At 37.0% G+C, this 15,862-nt stretch overlaps 1 protein-coding gene across 1 annotated transcript in view; it reads left to right on the top strand.

Annotated features, from left to right (window-relative positions):
• Positions 1-304: 304 nt before the first annotated feature.
• Positions 305-15,862, top strand: part of LAMA2 (laminin subunit alpha 2) — a 450,165-nt gene continuing 434,607 nt past the window's right edge. The window contains exons 1-3 of the mRNA XM_065888629.1: positions 305-380; positions 656-826; positions 6,826-6,938. Coding sequence (XP_065744701.1) covers positions 305-380; positions 656-826; positions 6,826-6,938 — 360 coding nt within the window. The remainder of the gene's footprint in view (positions 381-655; positions 827-6,825; positions 6,939-15,862) is intronic.

Genomic DNA, 15,862 nt, shown 5'->3' with positions numbered 1-15,862 from the left:
CTCTAATGATTAATGATGTTGAGCATTCTTTCATATGTTTGTTGGCAATCTGTATATCTTCTTTGGAGAAATGTCTATTTAGGTCTTCTGCCCATTTTTGGATTGGGTTGGCTCAACATGTATTTTATGAAATAATAATTGTATAGCTAAATGCAAAATAATGATGAATGACAGAAGAGAAACCTTATTTATTTAATAATAAATCATTTACCAACCTAGAGAATACAGTGTCTAAAGGTAGAGAGGTAATGTTCTGGGGATGATTGAATTATTTTAAAATTTGTAACCTGACAAATTTCACAAAATGGCTGAAATGCAGAATGGAAGTTTCAGTAAGACTTGTGTCAATAACATGAAGATAACAGAAGACTTTTTTAAAAGTATGTTTTAGAGACAGGATTTTCTAATTATGTATTAGAGGTTAAAAATTAAGAAGATAGTTTTAGAATTCATATTTAAGACCCAGAAAGAAAAAAAAAGGTTCGCTTGATAACACATGCTACTTACGTAGTGTACTTATTTAAGTCAGATATTTAATTATAACTGATTATTCCATTTTCATTTAATTTAATGCTCTGGAAAACATCCTATCTTAATTTCATTTTAAAATGCAGCAAAATCATCCCACACACCTTCATTTGTTCATCTTTTTTAGGTTTATTCCCTGCTGTCCTGAATCTTGCTTCCAGTGCTCTCATCACCACAAATGCAACATGTGGAGAAAAAGGACCTGAAATGTATTGCAAATTGGTAGAGCACGTGCCTGGGCAGCCCGTGAGGAACCCTCAGTGTCGGATCTGCCATCAAAACAGCAGCAATCCACACCGTACGTATTTTAGGATGAATTTGTGTGGCACTGGGTAGGAGCTGTAATTGAGGATTTTGAGGTCAAAGTGCATTAAAGTCAAAGGATTTGTGGTCCCCCAAATTTCTAGAACTTTACTTCCACTGTGAACCTTACAGCCCCTCTCTGTCACTTAACAAACATTATTGGAATTCCTTATGTGTAGTGGGTGTGGTGCTTGAGGAGAGTTTTCTAGCTGAAGACTTGTGGCAGTCCTTAAGTTTATCACTTGCAGAAGATTATCTGAAGATGTGGTTATTAATTCATGTTTTAGTCATTCAGTGGTCACTTATATGCCAGGTACTTTGCTGGGGATCCAACAGGAATAAGATGTGGACTCTGGCTCAGTTGAAGAAGTGGCAGAAAGCAGATTATTGCTGTGTAATGTGGTAGGTACCAAGGAAAGAATGAGCATAGGGGCTTTAGGGAGAAAGGGGAGGGTTACAGATTTAGTCCTGGTGTAGATGAAGGCTTGCCAGAAGTGACATCTAAACTGAGACCCAAGGACAAATATGAGCTGAGCAGGCAAAGGGGAGACAGAGGGAAGAGAAGGAATGCCGGGAAGAGGCTTCAGAGTAAGGCAGAAATCAGTACTTGCTCAGGGAACTAACAGGTAGTTAGGAACGGCTGCAACTGAAGGTGTCAGAGGGCAGAGGGTAGGGATGAGTCTGGTACGGGGCTGGAATCAGACTATACGGTCCTTAAACACCACAAGAAGAGCGTTTCAAGGAGAGGTGTCACACAAAGCCCTCTTGGGTGGCCTCTAGGAACCACACTGATATCTCAGACTCATTCATGTGTTTATTCAGCAAGCATTTGAACACCAGCTACTAGAAATGCATTCTACTGGAGCAGAGTGTTGAATCATACATAGTCCTTGACTTAAAGGACTTGGAGGGGGGAATAGGGGAAACAAAACTAAATTGAGTGCTAAGGGAACATCTAGAGGTTCCTGGGAGAAAGTGACCATGTACTGAGAAAATAAGGGTTAGTAAGATGAAAAGGGGAAAAGTATTATATATATTAAAAAGTACATAAATCTTGAAGGCATGGAATAGCATGATCTATTCAGAGAACTATAAGTAATTAGGTTTAATGAGTAAAGAATTTATATGGAGAAGGGGAGAATGGTGTGAGATAATTCTAGAGATGGGGGTTGATTTATAGATATATTGATACATTGGGAAATCATCAAATATTGGGGAGATTAATAAAGTGAATAATGTCAATGAGGTGCTTTATAATAAAGTTTCACAATTATACTATTTTAAAATTTACTTAGTTTTTCTTCTCTTTTAAAAAAAAGTTATAATGCTCATAAAACGAAGAAAGCTTTCTCTCACAATTTATATTTTTTAATCCCAAAAGAAAGTCGGGAGGCACTGTGCATTCTTTCTTGGAGCTGGTTAAAGGGAAGAATGCATAGTCCCTTCTCTATTAGAGAGATACTGAAAACGTGAATATGTTTGGAGAACTGGGACTTTTATGAATACAATTGCTGGTCTTGTATATCACAGAATGTTAAACAAAAAGTTGAGAAACCAAAGATGGCAAGCATCAGAAACCTTCCTTGCCTGTTAAGTGACTCTGGTTGTTTTCTATGGTGTAGATTGTTATGGGTGTAGGAGTCGGGAATATTGGAACACATCCTATCTGTTTGCTGTTCTTGTACAAAACGTTTAGGGCGAAAGACCTAGGTCAGAGCCCTGGGGAAACATCAAAAGCAAGAAAATTGAGGTAAATAAATGAAAATAAAGTGAATTAAAAAATAAATGAATTGATGGACTATGAGCTTTAGGTTAGTTAGAGAAGAAGATGAAGCCTGATAGGGAGAAATTGACATTGTTGCAAGAATTGGTGACCTTGATGATTTCACAGAGAATGTGAGAAAGCCTGGAGGCATGGAATGGCTGGGAGGGAATGATGGGGGTGGTTGGGAGTGTGTATATGTGTGTTTAGGACGGGCTGGGCAGAGAAGGAGAGTTAGAGAAAGTACGAAAATTGTATATATGCGTGTTTGTGTGCGTGTGTATATATGTATGGTTATCTATATATACATATGCATAAAATTGGATATAGAAGACAATTAAACAGATATTCTAAGCAGTAAACTCAGGGCTATACCTTAGGGTACATGTTATCAATGATGTAGAATTTCTAAGAAGGAAAACATCAGTGGGAAATGAAGTAGCAAGAGAAAGTTCCACGAAGGGCTCTAAAAACCTGAATTACCCGAGATAAGAAGGAAAAGCATTCCAGGAAAGGAGAAAAAGCTGGAAATGTATAAATAGACAGGATGGAAGGAAGGTGCAGTGATTCAGGTAGAAAATAATTGAGTGGACACTCTTGGTAGCAAAATCAGTGAGATGTATTCACCAAATTAAGTCTACGAGTGACTGTCACTCCCTTCTTCAGAGTTCAATATTCAGTGTCTTTCAGTGGGAGACATCTGTATTTAGGCAATCCCACCCCATATTTTCACTTTGGGACAAAAAAGTGAATAAACTGTTTTAGTAAAGCAAGACACATATGAGGTATGTTTTGTATTTCCCATTTTATTTAGTTGTGGTAAGTTTTTAAAACTTATCACAGCCTACATTTACTTTGATTAATTTAATTTCAAATTGCCAGCTTCATTACATTTCAAAATCCTGTTTTGGAACCAGAAATTTAGAAAGAATAATACCCCACAAGAATAAAAAATCTAGCAATAATCCACATGGATATATTTTAGTAAAAGTTGAAGCAACAGATGACAAAATTCCACAGATTCACTGAACAGCTAGAATTAATCTGGAAGGTTGGTACTTAAGTACTATACAAAGAAAAGGAAATTTGCACCTCCTGACTGTTAATAGATTGTGCTTTCCAATTAAAATAGCAGTTTGAAAGATTTACTTCATCAGTGATTCCCTCGCCAATTTTCAGATGCAGTTAGCCTTTGGATTGACTTGAGTCACTATCCCTGTTGAGGATGTTATAAGTTTCTATCTCTTTTTAAATAAGGCAAGTATGCCAAAAATTAATCAGTATTTTCACACTAATTATGATTCAAGTTTCATAATGGGGATTATGGTTAATTGTTGATTCATCTCCCAGTCTTCCTTTTCATGACTAATTCTCATATCAATTTGACCTGAGGTGACAGATATCAAAATTTCCAATTAGATAGCTCCTCTCACAGCTACCTTATGAGCCACAAGTATGATTTGGAAATGTGGTTGTGTGTGTGTTTTTCTATCACATTTTAAACCCACAATCTGTGAAGAAGATTCAGGAGGATGTTTAAGGAATGTTTGCTGTGATATTTATTTTTCTTCAGAAGCAGTGCCAGTAATATTTCATTTATGGTTCTGATTCCTAATGTGCCAATTTCAGCACCCACTCATACCACCAAGGACATTTATTTGATATTTAGTTAATGCTTCTTGTATTTGCTGATGTTATAAAGACCTAACACTTTCCCTAGCTTCAGCAGAACAAGTTAACTAGTGCTAATTATTAAATTTAGTCAGCAATTTTACTTTTCATTAATGAGATAAGGTGCCTCATCTCTGTGGACTGCTAATGTGATAAGACTTGGTACAAAACAGAGCCCATCCAGATGTTCAGCTGAATTAAGTAATTTACCAATAAAAATAGATTATTTTTGTCCTGTCTTATATACTCATGTTACCATAAGTAAATCAAAGATATAAGCCTTTATATTTTCAGTTAAACAGGTTATAGCAGACTATGTTAATAAAATTAATATGTAATAAAAATGTTCACACTCTGAAAAAGGCAAATTTAATGAATATTCAGTTTTTGTAAATATTTTGAAGATGATTTTAGTTTACTATCAGACTCCTATTGCATTGAGGACTTCTTTTTGCTTGGTTTTTATCTTCAAAAATTTTATTAAATGTAATTTGGCCCCAGTAAAGATTCAGAATCCTGCATATTTTGAACAGATGTATAATTAATTCTATGTATATGCATAATAACGGCTAGAATATTAATGGTTTTAATGTTCCTCTGGTAACCCTGTGAGTTGAGAATTCCCATCCAATTACTGGTCCATGGCAAAATGAGAAAATGAAAACAAAATTCCAAATTTTTTATGAAGATAAAATGAATACCTTTCAAAGAATTATCCTTCATTTTAATATTATGTTGTTTTAAAACTTTTGTTGTTTTTAAATATCCTCCATTTTATGAAGTAAGTGATATTTTAAATGATAGCAAGAGTAGGCTGAGCACTACTACTGAACGCTATTACTTTGAGAAGTAAAGAGCTAGAACTCCTGTATCAAGTCCACAAATCTCTTTCACATACATTTATTTATTTTTTTTTTTTTTTACTTTTTTCTGAGAGTTAAGATTCTGGGTACCTGTGCTATGAGTGGAGTTACGTTATCCTCACTTCAAGAATGACACAGAGTTTAAGTGACTTGCCCGTGGTCAGTTAAGTGCTGAATGGTGGGTGCAGATAGGCTGTCCAGCTGCTCCTACTCCAGCACTTCATGGTTCAAATCTTTGCTCTGTCATCACCATTATCATTAAAACACCTGGCTAGATTACATTACGTCCACAGATTGCAAGTAGTCCATGATTGTTCCTCATAGTGATATGGCTTGTTTATTATTTGAAATATTCCTTCAGTTTGCAAAAAAAGATTATGTTCTAATAAAGGGGTATTCTTAGGCCATTCATTTGAAACATCTTTCCAAGGAATTAGTGTTATAAAAGTTCTCACGACTGACACTCCAAAGCATAATTAATCAGAGTAGCAGGGGAGCTAACCTCCACTTTATTTACATTTCTGTGGGCAAATAGGCTGACGTCCAAGTGAGATGTTAGGAAGTTAAGAACTCTTACTGCAGCCCTAGGAATAGAAATAGGAACATCTCCAGCAAACTGCCCTCCTGCCGTCCTCACCCGTGCCTGAGCTGGGCCGGATCAGAGGAGGAACAAGTTCTGTTCCTCTTTACTTGGGAAATGAGAAGCACAGATGGCAGATAGGAACCAATGACTGCATCCAAAAAGGAACAAGAGCTTTGGCACTCCAGAGGTTATGGTTGCTGTTGTGAGATGCATGGAACTAAGTGGGAGGAGATGAAGAATGTGTGAGTTTTGAGGATTGTAAGAAGGAACTGTGGGGGGAGGTGGCAACGATCGTCCACACCTCCTGTTTTTTATTGCCAATCTCCTTTTTAATTTTCACAATACGTCCTGTTCTCACGTATCTGGAGTAAAGACAAGGGGAGACCCATGTTTAGTTAGTAGGATGGAGTTTCATGTGCCAAGCTCTCTTTGCTTGCTTTTATTGTCCATACCCCTCCACTGAGTTAGTGATTATGGGGACAGGCATCGCTGGATGGGAGATTTGGAGTATCTTTCATTATATTTTTAAATAGTGGTTTAAATAGAAAGTTGGCAGATTGAGGACTGACTGCAAAAAGCCTCACAGGATGGATTTGACAGCATTTTCTGTTAAAACCAGATACATATTGAATTGCCCAAGTCCTGGTAATAACGTATGTGTCAGAAGGGCAAATCTTCAAGTACCTTTCAACCACAATTCAGGATTGTATGTTTCTGTTCAAAAAGTTGATGTCATACTAGAGCTGCCTCAAACAGTAGAGTTTTTGCTTCTTTGAATGACTGACACACCAATTAGACTTCAGTATCATTTCTTCACACTTAATTTCTGTAGTTATCTTTAGAGTTGCCCGTTTTCGTTGATGGCCAGAGTGCTGCACAGCTTCTTCTCTTATAGTCTTTAACCATTTCACACTACCTTGCGGAGCGCTGTGAAAAAGTCGGCAGTAACCAAATTCTGTTAAAGATATGAATTGTTCTCTCTTTATGTTACTTTAATGTTTGACCTTCACATGATGATGGTTTTAACTTAGTTTTACTTTTTACTTTAAAAAAAAACAGCTATAAATTCTTCATATGATCTTTTCTTCTTTCACATGCTGCTGCTGATTCAATAGTGAGACACCCGATTACAAATGCTATTGATGGAAAGAACACTTGGTGGCAGAGTCCCAGTATTAAGAATGGAATCGAATACCATTATGTGACAATTACACTGGATTTACAGCAGGTATTATGCCTTTTTTTTTACTTTTCATTTGATTTTTTATCATTTTCCACTTTGAAATTGGATCTTGGATTTGCTATTTGTGTAGTTAGCAGTTCTTGGGTGAAAGGATACTCTTTCTTATTACCCTCCATTGTTTTCTTGATAGAGTGAACAAGGGGGCTTATTCATTTAGTAAATTGCTATTTAAAAGTATTTGGCATTTATTTCTAAAGCACAACTATTTGGGTTGGCCCAGAAGTTCATTCGGTTTTTTTCCATAACATCTTACGGAAAAACCCAAACTCACTTTTGGGCCAGCCCAATAAAATGAATTCGCGTGAGAAGTTTAGAACTGAATTAGGAGCTGACTCTGTTTTGACCAATGAGAGTTAATGATAAAAATGTTGATCAACGAAATCTTACATAAAGAAAATATAATAGTGCCATTTTAAAACTTTAAAATGCTCACGGTGGGTGTATGAAAAGGTTCTTGGATAACAGGACTCTTGAGTACATTGCCTCTCATTACTGGGAGTTGAGCAAGATATGACGGTTGATTCTTAAAGTTGGGCCGGTAATGAGGTAACAAGCCTTGTAGTTGGATAAAATTGATGTTGGAAGTTGTGAGCGTTTGTGGTACGTAGGTATAGGTGCCTTCTACCTTAATTTTTTTCTTCTTTCTGTTTACAGTATTCAGGTCAGGTGGAAAGTATTCATCAAGAATTATTTAGGCTTGCAAATAGGATGGAGTCTGGAAAAATGTTCCCGTATTTTACTGTTATTCCAAATACAAAAGTTTATTTGATTGACTGAAGGCTGAGACTGGAAATGTTGAACTTAGATGACTTTTTTAACTCAACCTGTTCCTCTCTCACTCTCGGGGATAGCATAGGAAAGGTACTTAGGCATTCCTCCCTGACCCAGTAGAGGCAGAGCAGCAAAGGGGCTTGGGGTTAGTGGAGAGGATATGGCTAAAATAGTTAATGACAGATACCATAACTGCAGAGCTTGTGTTTCCACATGTGATCACAGTGGAGGAAAGCACTAGCCAGTGGGGGTTTGTCACCTTCTCGGGAGGCCAGATAGGCACCAGGCATTTCCCTAATGGATGCTGTTTGTCATCAATAAGATACGAACTACCCACTTTAGGTTTGAGGCCCATTTTGGCCAGGGTGCACATATTCAGGAATTGCAAAGGGCCAGTTGGTGGGTCTCACAGCAGATGCTCTTTCCACCCATTTGGGACTCCTCAGGACTTGAGCAACAGGGTAGCAGCAGGGACTCAGTGCTGCAGCTAAACTGCCAACTGGTATGTATTTATTTCTACCCATACCGGCAGCTGAATGTCAGCCTTGAGTTAACAGTATTTCTCAGGAAATCTCAGAGCACAATCGGGGAAGGCAGGCAAACTACTACATTGATCAATTATGCTTTAGTTCAATGAAGTCTTATGCATGAATTTCCTGAAAATCCTAGCCTCGAAATGGACTTTATCCCTCTCTGGATAAAGACAACTTGGTCCTTTGCCAGTCACAGCAGTTGTCCCCCATCATGTGGTCGTTGTAATTTGCAATCCAACTTTCCAATCAGGAGTGAGTCTGCTGTCTATTACCTTGGGTCATCTCCTGGGATAGGGAATCAATAAATAGTGATGGTTCATTGCTCTGGTTTACTTTCTGACTATTCTTTTAAATCACACATGGAGCAGGAGACTCAATTGTTAATATAATTTGCACAAGTCACTTATACTACCCTTTGAGCTCAACCACAATAGCATTGGGTTGGCCAAAATGTTCATTTGGGTTTTTCTGTAACATCTTATAGAAAAACCTGAACGAACTTTTTGGCCAACCCTATGTTAATAGGCACACCTCATTTTACTATGCTTTATTGTATTACGCTTTGCAGATATTACATTTTTTTTTTTTACAGATTGAAGGTTTGTTGCAACTCTGTGGCCAGCAAGTCTATTGGCACCATTTTTGCAACTGATTTGCTCACTTTGTGTGTCTCTGTATCACATTTTGGTAATTCTTGCAATATTTCAAACTTTTTCGTTATTTTATATTTGTTATGGTAATCTGTGATCAGTGAGCTTTGATGTTGCTATTATAATTGTTCTGGAGTTCACGAACCATGCCCATACAAGGTGAACTTAATAACTGTTGCATGTGTTCTCACTGCTCACCAACTGGTCATTTCCTCATCTCTCTCCCTCTCCTTGGGCCTCCCTATTCCCTGAGACACACAACATTGAAATTATTAACCCTACAATTAATAACCCTACAATGGCCTCTTAGTGTTCAAGTGAAAGGAAGAGTTGCACATCTCTCACTGTAAATCAAAAGCTAGAAATAATTAACCTTAGTGAGGAAGGCATGTCAAAAGCTGAGACAGGCGAAAAGCTAGGCCTCTTGCACCAGTTAGCCAAGTTGTGAATGCAAATGAAAAGTTCTTGAAGGAAGCTAAAAGTGTTGCTCCAATGAACACACAAATGATAAGAAACCAGAATAGCATTTTGCTGACATGGAGAAAGTTTTAGTGGTCTGGAAAGAAGATCAAACCAGCCACAACCTTCCCTTAAGGCAAAGCCTAATCCAGAGCTAGGCCCTAACTCTCTTCAATTTTACAAAGGCTGAGAGAGGTGAGGAAGCTACTGAAGAAAAGTTTGAAGCCAGCAGAGATTAGTTCATGAAGTTTAAGGAAAGAAGCTGTCTTCATAACATATAAATGCCAGGTAAAGCAGCAAGTACTGAGGCAGATCAGATGCAAGCTGCAGCAAGTTATCCAGAAGGTCTAACTAAGATAATTCATGAAGGTGGGGACACTAAACAACAGATTTTCGGTATAGATGAAACAGGCTTCTATTGGAAGAAGATGCCATCTAGTACTTTTATAGCTAGAGAGGAGAAGTCAATGCCTGGCTTCAAATCTTCAAAGGACAGGCTGACTTTCTTGTTAGGGGCTAATGCAGCTGGTGATTTGACGTTAAGGCCAATGCTCACTTACCATTCCCAAAATCCCAGGGCCCTTAAGAATTATGCTAAATTTATTCTGCCTGTGCTGTGGAACAGCAAAGCCTGGATGACAGCACATCTGTTTACAAGATGGTTTATTGAATATTTTAAGCCCACTGTTGAGAACTATTGCTCAAAAAAAAAAAGATTCCTTTCAAAATATTACTGCTCATTGACAGTGCACCTGGTCACCCAAGAGCTCTGATGGAGATGTACAAGGAGATTCATGTTGTTTTCATGCCTGCTAACACAAGATCCATTATGCAGTCCATGGATCAAGAAGTAATTTCAATTTCTAAGTGTTAGATAGTGATTCTTCTGATGGACCAGGGCAAAGTAAATTGAAAACCTTTTGGAAAGGATTCACCATTCTAGATGGCATTAGAAACATTCATGATTCATGGGAAGAGGTCAAAATATCAACATTAACGGGAGTTTGGAAGAAGTTGATTCCAACCCTAATGGATGATTTGGAGGGGTTCAAGACTTTAGTGGAGGAAGTAACTACAGATGAGGTGTAAATAGCAAAAGAACTGGAATTAGAATGGAGCCTGAAGATGTGACAGACTTGCTGCAATCTCATGATTAACCGATAGGGAGTTGCTTCTTATGGATGAGCAAAGAACGTGGTTCCCTGAGATGGAATCTAGTCCTGGTGACAGTGCTCTAAAGACTGTTGAAGTGACAACAAAGGATTTAGAATATTACATAAACTTAGCTGACAAAGCAGCAGCAGATTTGAAAAGATTGACTCCAATTTTGAAAGCATTTGGATAAAATGCTATTGAACAGTATTGCGTATTACAGAGAAATTGTTCATGAAAGGAAGAGTAAATCAATGCAGCAATGTTGTCTTATTTTAAGAGGTTGCCGTAGCCACCCCAACCTTCAGCAACCACCACCCTGATCATTCAGCAGCCATCAACTTCCAGGCAAGACCCTCCAGCAGCAAAACGATTTTGACTGGCTGAAGGCTCAGATGATGTTCAGCATTTTTTAGCAATAAAGTATTTTAAAAATTAAGATATGTACATGGGTTTTTTAGACACAATGTTGTTGCACACTTAATAGGCTATAGTATAGTATAAACAAAACTTTTATATGCACTGAGAAACCAAAAATATTCATGAGACTCACTTTATTGCGATATTTGCCTTATTGCAGTGGTCTGGAATCGAGCCTACAGTGTCTCTAAGGTATGCCTGCATTTGTTACTAAACATAGCAGCATTTTTTCCTCCTAATTTACAACTGGATGATACAATCACAGGTGTTTACTAAATCATTTTTACTCAACATACCTATCATTATTAATTCCACAGGTCAAAGAGTGCATCTGAAAACCCATTTTTCAGTGAAGCCATTTATATTTTCCCATTTGCTTTGCATCCCCACTCATCCATTCCCCATAGTATCTTTGTTTTCCTGTTCTCTCCTCTTCTCTTTTAGTTTAATGGCCTTCAGAGGTGTGAGTACTCAAGACATCTTTTATAGTTCAGTCTTCATAACAAGTGGCAGGAATCTGTTTATAAGATCAGTTTACCTGTCTCCAGAGTCTGGAGTACACCTCATGGAAGTGGCACAGATGTGTCCTCGTATGGCCTCATATCCCAGAATGGCACCCACCCATGCCCTTATTCACTTCAGCCCTCTCTTACCTCCTGTAACTCAACTCATCATGTGTTTAAGAGAAGCAGCACACAGCCTATAAAATAAAATAAATCCTTATTTCTACTTGTCTCAAGATTTTAATTTAGTCAATGATTTAATAATGTAAAAAGCTAAACAGATTTTGTAATCAGATTTTCTAAGGGAATTCCACACACAGAAAGGGGATTTAGACCCCTTATTTAGCCTCAGGCTTTGCAGGAACAAACTGTGGAACAGGTTCTTAAACCTATTCAATTAAGGGGCAAAGCTGCAGGAAGGCATGTTACAATGCATTGGCAACAGAGAAAATGTGGACATCCTTATTATATCATTTACTTCTTACAATTAGCTGATAAGGCAGCTAGTACTATTACCCCTCTTTAATAGTTGAAGAACACTAAGACTTAGAAAAATGAAGTGACTTGGGCTTCTTACTAAAGTCTATTATGGGCAGGGCTGGGATTTCATCCGGAGTTGTATGAATCCAGACGCCAAACTATGCCAGTATTTCCTAAACTGGGATTGGAAGACCTAACTTAGGGAGAATTTTTGGTATATAATTTCAAGGGGTCCATGCATTGTTTGGGTTTAAGGAATACTGAGTTATCTCCTGGCTTACACAAGAGAATATAGCCAAAGTCTGTTTTGTCATAAAACAAGGACTAGATCTCTCATTTTCTACTACACTTTAGCATATCTCTAAAACAGCATAACTTCAGTCTTTTTCACCTACAGCATGAAGGATTAATAGGTTTTTCATCATAATATGAGCTATTATTCAGCTGGGAGGCAAGGGCAGTAGTTTCATAACGAATAGGTAAATATCACTAAATGTTTGTCATTCATTCAGCAAAAGGTTTGACCATTTATTAGTTCTCCTTTTTATTTTGAGATGCATGAATTTCAACAAGTGCCGGTTTTTTGTTGTTGATATATACTTGGCTCCTCTGTGGAATACTTTTAATAAGTTACTATTTTAAATAAAGTTCACCATTGGATTTCCTTGATTGAATCATTACAGATTACACTGGGAAATTTCTTTTACGTTTTATCATTCAAGATGAGCCCTAGAAAAATATAACACTTACTGAGAAGAAAATGGGTACTTATTTTATAGATTGTTTTTAGATTTTTATTACTGAGGGATTATTAACTTTTCCCAATACTACTATTTACTCACAGCATATCTTGAGCAAATAATTTAATCATGCTGTGCCCCAAGTTCTAGATTAGCAAAATAAATATTATAATATCATGGCAAGAAATTGAAATAACGATAATAGCAATACAACAACTAAATTAAATCTGACAATTACAGTTATCATAAAGACCTACTATCAGCATAATCTCAAAGAGAAGCTTAGCTGTTCCAATGATGTGTAGGCAAAACCCCAGTATAATGGTAAATAAAAATATACATAAATTTAAAAGACACTAATAGGAAATTGAAGGTTAATAGGATGTCCAAAATGTTCCATTTTAGTCTTTCCAACTGGATTTTCATGACAATATATATTAATAATATATGATCTCATTTTATTACTTTTAAAAATCTGGTCATTTTTAGGGCTTCCCTGGTGGCGCAGTGGTTGAGAGTCCGCCTGCCGATGCAGGGGACCACGGGTTCGTGCCCCGGTCTGGGAAGATCCCACATGCCGCGGAGCGGCTAGGCCTGTGAGCCATGGCCGCTGAGCCTGTGCGTCCGGACCCTGTGCTCTGCAACGGGAGAGGCCACAACAGTGAGAGGCCCGCGTACCGCAAAAAAAAAAAAAAAAAAATCTGGCCATTTTCTTAGGCTTTCCCTTTGATTTGTTTAGGAAGAAAGTTGATTGGCAAATGGGTTAAAATACAGAGGGGCAGCTTTTTAATAGATCTTTAAAAAACGTACATTGAGTCATATTCATTCCTGGATAATCGAGGTACGCCATGGAATTAGTTATGCTCGTGTGTAGGAATCTCCTTTGTCTCAATACATAATTCCCTTCTCTTCCTGGTTTATCCCCCAAAACTAAAAATGCATTTATCAAGAAAAATTGTCTTACAGCTACAGAGGTCAAGTTCCACATGTTCTTGACCTAAATGTTTTATTCATTGACCTTATAGAGACATATCTAGTGAGATAGGTTAACAGTTTAAAGTGAGAGTTATGTTTTGGAGGAGGAGGAATTAATATTTCTATACAAATATTGCTATACTTTTGGAATGTGTGTGAATAGCATAAAACCATTTTTCCTTGAACTGTTAATGTAATAATTAATCCCTCATATAATAATAAAGCATGAAAAAAGTGAGATAGATACAATTAATTATTAAATATTCAACAGGTAGAAAGAAGTATAAATGACATTCCTACATTTAATATCCCATTATCTAAATAAGGAAGATACACGTGATATATTAAAAAGCAAAACAAGATTTACATAGCTCTGGTTGAATATGGTTCTGTTCAATACAGTCTATTTGATCTGTCTCCTGGAGACAGATCTCTATGAAGGATTTAGCCCATGGCATGGTGATTAGATGTATTCCCCTGTTGTCCTTCTGGATTGAGCACTCTTGAAGGCGGAGTTCTCAGACTGTTTCTACCCACCGTGGCACTCAGCATCTAGCAGGAACTCAGCAGATTTGATGAAAGAATGGTTCATGGTTGCTCTTCAAATCACTGAATTTTTTCTTGGTATTATTTGGGTCACTGCTAAATTGATGAATATAAAACTAACTATAGTGGAGATTATAATCTACACGTTCAAAATGTCCTACATGATACGTCTTGTTTAGTATAGCAGAATATAATTAAATATAATATAATATAATTAAATTCTTTACCTGCTTTAGTTTTTTTTTAAGATCATTGATTCAATGTCACAAGTAGGATCTGTGGTTAATTAGAAAGTGTAATCTCTCTCACTAAATGAATTTGTGCTGATCTTTTAATCACTAATAAAGGTGACTACCAGCTTTACTGTCTGTGTTGTGCAGAGCATTAGTTTTAATTTTCTCCCCTTCAGTCTACTTTCAACACTGCACTCACATTGATTTTAGTACCAAATTGGATCAGATCACTCCTTCCACTAAAACCCTCTAATGGCACTCAGTGGAAAAAGCACAATTACCCACAAGAATTTACCTCACCCCCTTTCATCCCTGGCCTCAATCTCCCCTCTTCAGTTGCCCCAGTGGCTACTTCACTGAGTCTGGAAGTCCTTTGCACTTGCTGTTCCTTGTGTTGGAATTATTTTCCCTAATTTCCATACAGTCTGTTTCATTTCCTTTGGATTTTTATTCAAGTGTCATGTTCATAGCAAGGACCTCCTTGATAATCCTATTGAAAATTACAAATCAATCCTTATTTCCTAACCCATTTCCCTGCTTTATTTTTCTCCATAAAGTACATGGCTGTCTAACTTACTACATATATTTTACTACAGCTCTTCCTCGACTTATGATGGAATCACATCCCAATAAACTGATTGCAAATTGAAAATATTGTAAGTTAAAAATGCATTTAATACACCAAACATCATAGCTCAGCCTAGCCTACCTTAAACATGCTCAGAACACTTATATTAGCCTACAATTGGGCAAAACCACCTAACACAGGCATACTGTATAATAAATTGTTAAATATTTCACCAGTAATTTATTGAATGCTGTACTAAAAATGAAAAACAGAATGGGTGTATGGGTACAAAGTGGTTGAAAGTGTATCAGTTGCTTACCTTACTGATCCCGTGGCTGACTGCGTCTTGCTGCTCACGGCCACTGCCCAGCATCACAAGAGAGCATCATACCACATATTGCTAGCCTGGAAAAGATACGAATTCAAAATCTGAAGTGAAGCATAGTAAGTCCAAGACCATCTGTATTTGTATTGAATGTTGTTTATCTCCCCATTTAAAATGCAATTTTCATGAGAGTGGAGACAGTTGTTTGATGTTTTTTTGAATTGCCGCATTCTAAGCACTTGGAATAATACACAGCATATAAGAGGTACTCTATAGATTTATATTAAATGAATAACTGATCGAATGAATAAACAATCAAAACACCAATTCATATGTAAGAATCATATTAAAGCTGAAAATTAAACAAAGGAAGAAATATTCTTACTGTATTTCTTATGATAAAATATGCTCTGCATTTTCAAATTTATGATTTCTCCTTTAAGTCTCTGGTTAAATATCATGAAATAAATTTTCTCACTAATCCTTTTATTAAACATGTTCTAAACTTTGGTCATATTTGTCACTCTCTGTGAGACTTTACCACATTTATAGCT

The sequence above is a fragment of the Phocoena phocoena genome, chromosome 12 (genome assembly GCF_963924675.1).
Source record: "Phocoena phocoena chromosome 12, mPhoPho1.1, whole genome shotgun sequence".
NCBI classification, from domain to species: Eukaryota; Metazoa; Chordata; class Mammalia; order Artiodactyla; family Phocoenidae; genus Phocoena; species Phocoena phocoena.
The sequence above is the reverse complement of the archived record's forward strand: the minus strand, read 5'-3'. Positions and strand labels throughout refer to the sequence as shown.